We start from the raw sequence: 12438 nt of genomic DNA on the forward strand, positions 1-12438 counted from the left end.
CATATTTATTAAACACAGTGAAAATGCGAATTATCTGTGTTTTTTAAAATGACTTTGCAATATTTCTTACCCCTCCAAATAAACCCTAATTAAACCCAAAATAAACCTTACTGTCATTAGACCTTTTCCTTCTGGAGGACATCATGAAACATTGAGGTCAAATCATCTTTACCTTAAAGTCTAAGCAGGGCACAATGGCCAGTACAGCCTTCTAAGCAGTTACCTGGTGATATTCATAAGTATGTCTTCTTTGCTGATGAAGTACTACAACTTCACAGGATTCATTATGATTCTCAGATTGTGTTTTTTTTGGCTGTAAAGAACGACAGAGTTTCTCATCCATAAGAAATATTAGAATTAGATTTATTTCTACTTGTGTAAACGGTTGAAAAGTTACAGAAATTTAAATAACGTCAACACTGTAGCTTGAAGCTCCTGTATTAAAGGGTTACCTTGCCTGGAGTCTGCTGGGGAAAAAAAGGACTTAATTTAGCAACAAACAATTCTACATGGAACCTGTAAAAAAAACACAACTGGGGAAGAATTAAAGTGTAAGACATCACAGATTTGTTATTCAAGCATGATCCCTTACTTCGCAAACAAGTGTACTTTATATTCTGTTATAATTTTACCTTTTTCCTTTTTACCTTTTTAGTTTGTACATGGTGTAAAGATTATTCATTTATATTATGTTTATTTATTTTGTTTGTAAATTGTGTTTTTATGAGAAAGTTTTGGGTGGAGACTTTTATTTTGACGGTCGCACTGCTACTTTCTGTTGGTTCGCGGCATTCCTCAGTCTCCGGGACCGGTAGGGCCGCTGAGGAAAGGTAAGCGGCGGGCGTTTCCTTCACCAGTTAGGAGTTAAAACTCGACTTCAATTGCAAAATAAGCCTAGAAATGTGATTTGAATAAGTTAAAACTCCCTCCACGCAGTTCATGGTTTTGATTATTGTGTGAAATACGCGTTTAAATTCAAATATACAGTAAACGGAAACATGCTAGCATTAGCCTTAGCCATGACTGAAAGGCGCTTTTGTCCCTCCTTTAGGTGTTTGTGGAAGCAGGAATCTGAGGTGGCTGAATTGGTATATTCATGTTTTCACAAAGGTATGTGGACATTTATTTTGATCAGTAATATTTTATTATCATTTTTTTTAATACTATATTAGTTTTATCTTCTTTTAGCTTCACTATTTTTTATGGTCTGGTATAGAAAATACAAAGTTGCTGTTTTGTGAGTGAAGATATGCTCAAGATATAAAACATGTAACTAGTATTGAATAAATGTACAGTTGTAGTACATATGGGAGTCTCTATGAGGCTTGCTGAGGGGAACGTGCGTTAAAGTCACCTGTTTGCATTGATATATTTGCGTTTTTGCACAGTAAATTCCCTCATCTTGGATGGCAAATCCCAATATGAGACTCACCATTACAACTGATACACAACGCAGCAGTCAAAAAAAAGCCCGACTACACCACAATGAGGTACATGCCCGTGTATTAGGTTTAACTTCCTAAAAACACCCACAAATGTTCAACGTATTCTAAAAAAAAGAGAGAATTTACTTTGAAAAAGTAGCTGACGACAACAACAATTCAGACTGGAAAAAAACAATACTTGAGATTAGTTACTTTTAGCAAAAAAGGACATTAAAGTGTTTGCGTCTACAAAGTTCAACCAGGAAACTCTGATTAGTAAGTCAACATGAATTTAAAAAACCCTAAAGTGATCAACCACAAACAGAAAAAAAGTGACTGTGTGTCATTTCTTCAGACTTTTGTTGGTATTTGTTGTAAGACAAGAGTTATTTAACAAGTATTTGATAAAGTATAAATAAAAATGTATTACTACTTCCTAACTACTTTTTTGTACTATCACCAATTTTTTAAGCTAATGCTAACAGGTTTGGTATTTTTTTTCTTTCTAAAGATACTTTAACATCTGATCCTTGAATTATTATTGTGCTAGCTGGTTTTGCTAACTTAGGCACTTCTGCAGTTTTTAATGCAAATTGTGCATTTAACTTTTTATATTAGCATTATGCAAGCTTGTTAAGCTAATTTAGGCCTTATTCAACTTATTTAAGATACTTTGGCAGTTATACTTCACACTAGAATTATTATTTGTTTTAGCATTTCTAGCATGCATATATAGCATTACTTAAAATGTTTTGCTTGAGCAAGCTTCAAATTCCTAAGCTAATATAACATTTGACAAATTCTTTTCAGCGTTTTAAGCAAATTGGTTCAGCTTTAAAGCATTTATACCACGGATTACCAGTTTTTCTTTATTCAAAAAAATCTTTTTTCATCCCTTCACTTTTATGGATGTCCGTGCTGGGTTGGGTGCTCTGGGGTTTCAACAAGGCAACCCTTTAATTTTTTTAATTAATCAAGCAAAACAGTTTTTTTTAACTCCATTGAAACTGAATGATGGAACCTTGAAATTATAGAACTATTTTTTTTTAAATTAACATAAATTTAACATGGTTTCTTAATAACCACTTTTTCCAATATAAAATGTGACTTATTCAACAGTTCTGATTTTTTCAGAAAAGCAGAGTGTTTGCAGAATGTCTTGCATCAATCATCTCAAACTCTGCCACACTAGACAGATGGTTAGTGCCGACTTTGAGGGGCCTCCCACCATGTCTGATAACAAGGTTTCTGGCCTATGTAGGGCAACTGTGATTGCGAACACACATGAGCCTGGAGTGGAGCGAACAGGTGGCCGGCCACTTGGGGCCAGCGCTAACGTCGTGCATCCACAACAAAAGTTCGGTTATGAGAAGATGCTCGAGTTTTTCAAGAGCGTAATGCAGAGGAAGGGCGTTCGTGCTACGATGCCTCCTGGGAAATCAAAGCCTGCAAAAGGCATTAGCTTCGGCATACACCCCAGCAACACAGTTGAGGTCAAAAACAGTCTCAAATCACGCTCAGTCTCCCTTTTTTTTTATCAACTTCATTTTGTCTGCTTTGAAATAACAAGGCTGCTGACCTGGTTGGGAACTCTAAATTGAGTCTCTGATTGTTTAAAAAAAAAAAAAGAAAGAAAGAAAATGATGGTCGACGGGCTTTTTTTGTTGTTGTTGTGCAGAGCTCCTGCTGACCCAAATAGGCACTGTGAGTCTCCAGCAAGCACATCAAGCAAATGTGGGCTCCTTTGCCAGAAAGAGCACTGAGATGTGGTGGTGTGTGATCTAAAAATGTATGCATGCTGTCAGTCTCCTTATGTGCATGCGCTGGTTTGCGGCAGTGCCTTGGACGCAGTTGAAAGAGGTATTGAGTTTTCACTGATGCTGCGGGGAAGAAGGGTTTTTGGTGAATTTACTCTCTCAGAAAGGTAGAAATGTGTCTCTTTTCATATCCTGCCTGCATGAATCCAAAGCAAAAAAAATGAGTAAAGGTTGATTTACCCATGATTCCTTGCACTTTGGGGCACAGAGATGAAAATGAATGAAAAGGATGCAGCTGGAACTCCAACAAAGTTTCCTCCTGGACCATTTTCCTTCTCCACATAATCCACAGTTTAATTAGTGGTGAGTTTCAGAGACTTTCTTTGGAGCTTGACTGTGTTCTCGGCAATCTGGCCTATCAGCTTACAGAGCAGCAGAGCGCTCCATCTTTGAAGGTCGCTTCAGCTTCTGAGGCTCTCTGATGTGTCGGCTAAAGGAACAAGCTCCTGCAGGGCGCAGTTGCACGTTGGAAAAAGCCCTAAAACTTAAAATTAGCAATCATTTGGTCGCAAAAACAAGAGGTGTTATGAAAGAATGACAATCTGGCTCCTTTGGTAATTTCCTGTCCGTGTTCATTCGTATCATGTGGTCTTGACTGTTCTGCCGGGATCAATCGAACCTGTGAGCAGATGGCATCGTGTTCCTCCAGCAGACCAGGGATTGTCTGTGTGTTTTTTTTTTGTGTGTGAGTTGATAATTGGCCTGGTATGCTGCGGACCAAAGCGTGTTAACAGCTCCTGCAATCACCACTGCGTAGCAGCTGCAACAGCGGCGGCTAACGCTCTGATTTTTACAGCTCATAATGTTCTACCTGGGCTGCAGACTCCAATTCCCATCAGCTCATAGCGATATTCAACACAGCTCTAATAAGCCATGATGACAGTTTAGTTTTGTGAGGACAAAAAACAAACTCCAGCTAGGAAAAGCAACAATAAATGTGATACTTTAATTTCTCATCCAGCTGTAGCATTCCCAACCTTTTCCCCGCATGTTTGGCCCACTTTATCGCCTCATCCCTCAAGACCCAGAGGAGTCCGAGAAATCAGATTTCAGATCATAAAGTCTGCGCTGTGTTTGCTAACAGGGTTTGCGCGGGTAAATGGAACCGTGTGTGGGAGACCTGGCAGGCTGTATAAAAAAGAAACAGTAATTGCATGTGCACCAAATGAGTGCGTGTGCGAGATGCCTGGCTCTTCAAAGCTTTGATGTTGGAACTCCTAAATGAGGGCCACCAGAGGTCTAGACTAATGGGACATCATGGGGAGATTAGAGGCCAAGTGGAGCAGGCTAACAACACAGCATTATGCATGTGTATGTTATGAGAGGCAGCGCGCGCAAAGCCTGTGCTGGGCTTCCGGTGCGTATTCTCTTTGTAATTAAAAGAGAAGATTTGTCCTGGAGTGTTAGACAGAGCTGGTGGGTAATTAGACAGGAAGTTTGCATGAGTGTGGAAAAATATTTACAGTTTTTTTTAAGTACAGGTTTATTTGCATAGTTTGGCCAAGGGTGCGACTTATACTCAAGAGGAATTTTTTAAAACATAAATAGACTCATATATTTTGTTATTAGCCCACTAACAATCAGTTGCCCTTTAGCAGATGTTTCCCACTAACGACCACTAGAGAGCACTGTAGGCGTGTCACTATTTGCTACTGACAGTTATGTAGAAGAAGCTTCATCCAAAACTTGAATGAGAATCTGATCGTTCTCCCCATAGACTTTACGATATTTCGCTTATTTGCATTGTTGTTTTTATTTTTTCATTCCTCAGACTATTGACATATGACAGTATGTCATTTGACAGAAGTCCCGCTGATAGCGCCATCATTCAGACGCAGCTCCTGCAGTAGGTAGTAAACCATAATGAGGCTAAAAACTTTTAACAGTAGCTTCTCCAACACGTATCTGGAGCGTCAAGTTTATGAACTCATTTTTTGGACATCCGTTGAGCAGTGAATTTGACGCCCGCCTAAAAACTCACGTTTGACAAGTGAACCGCGTTCAATTTGAGCGCAGGATTACATTGGCGGAGTTGTTCAGAAGCATCATACTTTTCTCCCAAAAGTGCGACTTATACTCCGGTGCCACTCAAATAAGATTTTCCTTCTTTATTATGCATTTTTTTGCTGCAGCTACTTATACTGTGGTGCGACTTATATTCTGGAAAACAGGGTACACTTTTTTGACAATTTCTAAACCATAAACATTTTTTTGTGCCCTCTTCAGTATGGTATAAATCCTTTATTAAATAATCATAACAATAATTAATAATAACAATCATAAAAAGAGCATTTCTGTACAAAGACCCCTTTCAAAACAACAACAACGGCAGTCCTAGCAGTGCGAAAAATGGGATCCTGTTCGTTGGTCGTCCCGGGCAGGGGGCGCTGTGGCTGTCGGTCCCAAACTTCTCTGATACTGGCTCCAAAGGCAAGCTGGATCCCCGAGGCTCCAAGGCACTTTGAAGAGAGTCAGTGGGGTCCATAGATGTGGGCCTCAGAGGTAAGAAGACAGCAAGCGGAGTAGGGGTGGGGGAATGACATGTCTTTGTTGAGAATCCACGAGATTTCATTCTAAGCCAGTGTTCAGTGTGCACGTCTAAAGTTTCTTGTGTTCCCAGGAAAGAGACTACTGTATATACATCTGTATATACAATGGTTGGGGTGTTTGTGAGCGTGGGAGGAAACTCTGGGAAATTTTGTCTCTCCTTCTCATGGCTTATGAGTCCTTTCAGAGCAATCAACCTACTCAGAGTGGTTCCTAAAAAAAAGGAACCATAAACATACAATAAAAAAAGGAGCTTGCCTTGTTGTGCGAGACTTAAAGTAAAAACAAACAAAACAAAAAACCAAGACAATGATTCCCAAAACAGGCCGCAATGAGCCAAATAAGTAGAGGTGGTAATGTGCTGGGGCTGGGAGAAGGGAGCGAAGGGGTTAGGTCCTTGAAACCATGGCTTTTGAGGTCCACAAGTAAAATATATCAGTGTCGCATCAACTTCCTCTTTTAGTTTTTCCACAAACAGTTTGCTTTTAAGGCTTGTTGTGTGTCAGCAGTCAGTCGATTGACACAAACCGGTTTCTTACAAAAAGAAAAAAAGCGTGTGAGATTTGCGAAAGAAACAGGGGGTTTTAGTTCTCTGTCACAGTCTCGCTCTATTTCTCTTTCTTCAGTAGTTCTCCCCTGACCAGCAATCCATAGGTTGCACCTCCCTAAAGCTCCCGAAACTCTTAGCATTTAGCGCAGTGTAAACATGACCTTTGTGACAGGAACTAACATAAAAAGGACAATTTCAAAGTTGTCCTTCTCCAACTTTCTTCAATCACATACTGGCAATAGGCCAGGAGGAAAACAAAACAGAAACTGATTGAGCAGAAACTGGAGGGAAGTCGGTGACTACAAACACCACAAACGCCCAGTAACTAAGAAGAGGAATGAGGTGGACAGGGAGCAGTCTACAACAAAACAGCAGAGGGATCCCACAAAGAAGCTAAGCTCTAGGCCACTGTGTTCACATGTGATCAAAAAATACGGTCCTAACCTACCACCTTTCCAACACAACGTGTCCGGCTCTCATCTGTGAACTTTTACAGCACCCACTTCCAAAACTAGACAACTCTATGACACTTTTATGAACAACTCTCTTGTTGGAGCAGGAAACTGTTGCTGATATGTGTCGATATTTCCTTTTTGAGGCTGAACATCCCTGCAGGTCAGCAGTTCAAGGCGATAAGGCTTGTTTATCGCAAATACTGGATGGTGCCAGGTTTGGAGATCTCCACGTGATCTCGAAGTCAGATTACACTAAAGTGAAGTGGTGGAAATGAGAAGAGTGAGAGGCTTTCGCCGGCGAGCTGTCCGCTCTCACGCCTCAGTGCAGCAGCGCTGTTGGTTGAGTTTGACTTTGTGCTTGAGGCCGTCGTAAAGTTCAAAGTTGTAGTTCTCCAGGGTTGTGGAGGAGCGGGATGATAGACCGCTGTACGAGCATGTGCAGTACAGGAGGAGTCCGGCACACACTGCTCCAACCAACACGCCCAGGGAGCTCATGACAATGATGGTGACCAAGATGGGGTCAAGGGTGTACAACCACGAGTTGTCCTTCTCTGAGACGCTGGTCACTGGAGGCTCGGACGACGGAGACGCGGTGTTCCAATCGGAAAACTGCAAACCTGTGATAAGGAACGCAACAGACGTCAACAGAAAAATAAACACTTACAGTCTGGCTCCACATTCTTTATTAGTTTAAGATCTGTGCATATTTTTGGGTATGACTAACTTTTTATATTTAAAATACACTTATTGGAGAGTTTTTGTGGTTGACAGGTGACCAGCAAGTCCTTAAATCTAAAGCAGTCTTGCTCAATTGGTCATTTTGTCCTCAGGTTTTTACCCATTTTCCATACTGTAAGTACAGGGTTTCAAAGGCAAAAAATGGCTTTCAATACATTTTATGTATCAAAACAGTAGATGGTGGTGGGTACTTTTTTGTAGGTAATCCACATGGCAATAAAAAGAAAAAAGAAAGCTTTAAATGGAGTTCACCATTTTTTAGGGTTCTCTGAATCTACATTTCCAAAATCCAGATCCCTAAAAATTTCCCATAAGTCTGCCAAAAATGGTGTGAATTGATGCTTACTAAATTAGCGAATATAGACCACAATGCATTGTGTTTGAACAGTTGGTTATTTGAAAGAAAATGTACTTAAATGCATTTTTTTATCAATTATCCAAATTTTCATCATCAGAACACAATGGATTCATAAATAATCCTTATGGAATGTTCATATTTATTATGTTTTTACTTGGGCAAATGTTTGACATCATATTGCTGTTAAATATTAGTAGTGAGCTTGCTTCTGAAGTGCGTTAGAATTCAGGTTACTAGATAGTCCCGCACTATATAATCTTTTTCGTCAAGTCTGAACATGACCTGGAATGACTTACCATAGTATCTTGGCAGTAGCCATTTTGTCCATAAATGTTAAAGTGACATTCACTTGTGTGTGTGTTATGCTATATTCACACCTGGCATGTGACACATGTTCAGGAATGTGCTTATAGGGTGTTCTTGAACCCTTGTTTAGCATAAAGTGTTCACACTGGCCTGTTGCGACCCGATACTAGTGCATATCTGCCTTCTACAGTTGGAAAATGCTTGGTGTGAAATGTCAAAGCAGAAAAAATATTGCAGATCTTGCTCCAGGCTTTTTCTTGTACAGCTCTATTACAATATATAAAAGACTGGAAATATAATAGTGGCCATTAACAAACCACAATTATTAAGTTCTACTCCATGATGAATTTTCTAATGGTTGGCACTACCAAGTCTTAAGCCCCGATTGGTGATAATTCAACCTGGTTTAACTTTTAACAGACGTTCAATCGACATGGGTTTTGTAAGTAAAGCCAAAGAAACTGTCGGATGAACTTGTGTAGGAACTGGTGAATGCAAGACTTGAACGAAGAAGCCCGAGACGTGCATTTATTCATGTTTGCATAGACTTTTCATTCAAAGTGGCCACTTGCGTTGCCCAAGGCGGTGTAAACGTAGCTTTAGAAAAAAATAATTTTCTTTTGCATTTCGGGGTGGGGGCTTTTCAGGGGAATCATAACATCTTGCCAAGAATTGTGCATTGCCCAAACCATATTCCATAGTAGGTCATACTCAGCATTTTGTCCATTACCTCCTCCTTGTGGGTCTCTGCTGCTGAAGAGTCGTCCATCTCCATATTCATTGGGTCTTTTAACTGACAGAAAAAAAGAACAAGACGATTTAATACTCAAACAGGTGTCGAAACCTTCCTACAGTCTGCAGATGACATTTGATTGATTTGTAGTCTTCTTGAAACACAACAAATGTACTAAAATACAACAATGAGGCAGATAACTGCAGAATTTACCAACTTTTTCTTAAGTTCTTACTTAATTTTCCTTTCCTTTATTATGCTGGAAGAGACACAGATATTTCAGGGTCTTGTTTAATATAAAAATACTGCTTTATTATTAGAGAAACATTCCTTTCAAACACTCATTAGACATTGATGGTATAAGACTGCTCATTCTGAGTTAATACAAACACAAAACATCACAAGATAAGTACAATCAGCACCATAAAAATTAAGAATGATTTGCCGATAGAAGAAAACCAGTGGCTACTGTCCATTCTGAGCAGCACTTCAACTGTACACTAGTTTTTCGCTTCACTTTGTGTATTTGTTTGTGTTTGCTGGTCTTGGCAAGCAATGTGGAGTGGGAGTAGCTGCTTGGCAAGGCACTCGTCTAGATCTGGGGGCCTTTGATGGCCAATGGCATTATCGATGCTGTTTCCACAGCAACGGGAGTTGGCAGCGGCTTGAGCGATGGAGGTGCGGTACATGTGGAGGGGGGGTAGAAAAGTGCTTACCACAGCCTTAATAAATGTTATCTATCCATTAACTAATTACAACTATTAGAAGCTTGGTGCATAATGGGTGTCGGGATGGATCAGGTATGGTGTCCCTTTCCCTCCCCCTTCGTCCCCAAGTTGATTTAAAAGCACAAAGTAGGAGTGTGCCAAAAATATATACATTTATTTTTTTTTCACTCTGGAGAGAAAAGTGCAGCTCTGTAATTGTGTAAACCAATTGAGGCGCATTCTGCTGAGCTGTGGGGTAGCGGGTGATGGATTTTTGCAGCTGTGACAGACCCAGAAAGCAGTTCCAGGTTAAGTCTCGGAGTGAAGACCTCAATTTCATTTAAACCTGCTGAGCTTGTGTCAGCTCTCACATCCTCTGCAGTGACTGATGAGGGAGGAATTGGTGCCAACTTGTCAACCTCAGTCACACTTTTTGAGACATTTCACAATAAAACAGGCTTTTACCTCCCAGATGTGATAAATATTAGTTGAAGGAGCACTGGCTTTGTCTGCTCTGGCACTAAAGGCTGCAGGTCTGCTCTGGTTTTATGGGATCTTTTGATTGAGAGCAGATAGTTAGAGAATAAAAAAAAAGCAACCCATGGCTTGCAGCTGGTCCAGCGGCATTGTGGGATTTGTAGGAGAAATAAATCAATTGAAAGTCGGGATGGCAGACAGCTGTTTCTATTTACAAGCCTAAAAACAACAAGCACATTTTAACACTAAAAAACACGACATATCGCTGAGAGGCTTTTATCTGGGCAGCTCAAAGACAAGGGGAACAACTGGAGGGGGTGGTATGAAGCATAAACGGGGGTGGAACGGCGCGCTTTATTACGCCAAAGAATTGAGATGAAACACTAAGCAGTGAAGGCGGCTGGATCCATGACTGATCATCAGAAGAGGCTGTTCAACGGCTTATCTCCACGCGGGTGCAGGGCTGTACAATCTTGCATTCCAGCGGTTTGGAAATGTGCACATGCGTTGTTGAAAAGGTCTGTGGCACAACTCATACGAGAGACACAGTGAGCCACCGTTTCGGACTCTTTCCAGTTCATTTTCGCTGTGCGCCGAAAGACCTCCCTCTGCCTAACAGTTTTCTCTTGTGGCGCTTCAAAGCTCCGCATGTCTCTGGGGGCTTGTTTCAGCCTTGTGGTTTGGCAGCTTCTGCTGGCTCTTGCAACAGAACCAACTGCCCCCACCCTGTTTTTCTCCAGGCCACACATGTCTTTATGTACGTCCATGCTGGGGTGGCTTTAGAAGGACCGTAGAGAATAGCTCAATGGTCCTATTCAAGCTCGTACGTCAGCCGGAAAAGAGCAAACTCCTTGATGGACCAAAGATGGCAGCCGTGGCTACATCCAGTGGAGTCTCGGAGAGAGGGCAGGTGACGTTACAACCAACGCAGCCGGAAAACCAAAGAAAGGTTTGCAAAGTGGAGTTGTCCATCTTGTAGGACTCATGCTGCTGGTGTTGGCATCCATGTCTGCCAAGAAGATGCAACCGCTAAACGCCTCCCTTTAGCAGAGGGTGCGGTGTCGGTCCCGGCTGTCCAATCTCACTGTCAGTACTGGCTCCACCCCGGGGGTGGCCATACTGGTAGACCAGTTAGAATACTGGAAGCACTGCGAGGAGCTGTGATAGGCCACTGACAGCTGGCTCTTCTTGGTGGCAAGGTGTTGTCGACAGCAACATAGAGCTCTGACCAAGATGGCTGCTGCCAGGAGAAGGAGGGCGCCACCAGCAGCCATTATGTAATACCAGTGGATGTGCAAGGGAGGCACAGGAACACCTCCCCCTGGGGGAAAGATACAGAGAAATTGGCCAAAGGGAAAGAGAGGATTGGCACTTCAATCCCTACTGGTCTTCATCAAGCGTGCGCCTCATTTGAGCATGCACAAGCATGCCAGTTGCAAACAGTAAAATAAATCTTCCAGGTCAGAATGTAAAAAACAAAAAGCATCCACCTCCTGGGCTACAGTTTGAGGACAAGCTTTCACACCAAGATCATCAAGAGATTTGGTCTGAAACGAGCCCAATAGTTGGTCCAATAAATGCAATGGAGTCTTTTTTTTTTTTTTTTTTGAAGCTCTGCTAAAATTACTTGGTGTGAAATTCAAGCCAAGACAATTAGTTCAACAAGCACTTGCACACGGTAAATTAAGGAGCTTCCCCTGTGTTCTGGGATGCCACAAACAGCCTTCTGATGAAGTATCGAAGCCATGCAGGAATCAGGAAGTCGGCGTTCCAGAGTTCACTCTAAGATGACAGTGGTTTGTGATTTGTATTCTCTGTTGCAAGTAAATAGTTCGTCCTGATCTCTTCGTTTGAACATTCATTTCTGGCCAGTCCTCTCCTCCTTTAAAGCCAAGCTCTGTCTCCTCAGAGACCATCTCCACACAGTTTCCTTCGGCCCCTGGCGTGGACCTCCTTAAATTCTTGGACGGAGCCAACCAATGAGCTTCCAATAAGCTTCTTTGTCCAAAAACCCAAAAAGGAGCTCAAATAATGGAAAACACATGTTCCAAGCTGAGCGCAGAACGAGGAGCGTCGATGCAGAGCACCTCCCGATCTCTGCTCAGTCACTCCATCTGATTGCTTTTCACTGAGAGGAACTCAGTGTGTGATATGAGTCTGTGCCTGTCAGGGCTTAGGGACTCTGTGCACACTGTGTGTGTTTGTGAGGGCACATAGGTAAGAAATGCACATCCATCACATTTGCACTCTTATCTTATTGGAAGGTATTATGAGATGCCAAAACAACAATTTCACGAAGTCCCTGCAGGATGCTCGAAATACTTTT

The 12438-nt window shown here is 41.6% G+C and overlaps 1 protein-coding gene and 1 long non-coding RNA gene across 3 annotated transcripts in view; one reads left to right on the forward strand and one right to left on the reverse strand.

Annotated features, from left to right (window-relative positions):
• Nucleotides 1-459: 459 nt before the first annotated feature.
• Nucleotides 460-1776, forward strand: LOC110016772. The gene is made up of 3 exons (XR_002292123.1): nt 460-830; nt 1052-1110; nt 1389-1776. It is a non-coding gene; the product is annotated as an uncharacterized LOC110016772 (long non-coding RNA).
• A 3558-nt stretch (nt 1777-5334) lies between these two features.
• Nucleotides 5335-12438, reverse strand: part of nrp2 (neuropilin 2) — a 61353-nt gene continuing 54249 nt past the window's right edge. The window contains exons 17-18 of one of the 2 annotated variants that reach the window (XM_004066721.4): nt 8926-8988; nt 5335-7410 (exon numbers count right to left, since the gene is read on the reverse strand). In XM_004066721.4, the coding sequence (XP_004066769.1) occupies nt 7106-7410; nt 8926-8988 (368 nt within the window). In that variant the 3' untranslated portion in view covers nt 5335-7105. Of the gene's footprint in view, nt 7411-8925; nt 8989-9185; nt 11434-12438 lie in introns of those variants that run through there. The other variant, XM_020709113.2, reaches the window with a different exon arrangement.

This window comes from Oryzias latipes, chromosome 2 (assembly GCF_002234675.1).
Source record: "Oryzias latipes chromosome 2, ASM223467v1".
Lineage (NCBI taxonomy): Eukaryota > Metazoa > Chordata > Actinopteri > Beloniformes > Adrianichthyidae > Oryzias > Oryzias latipes.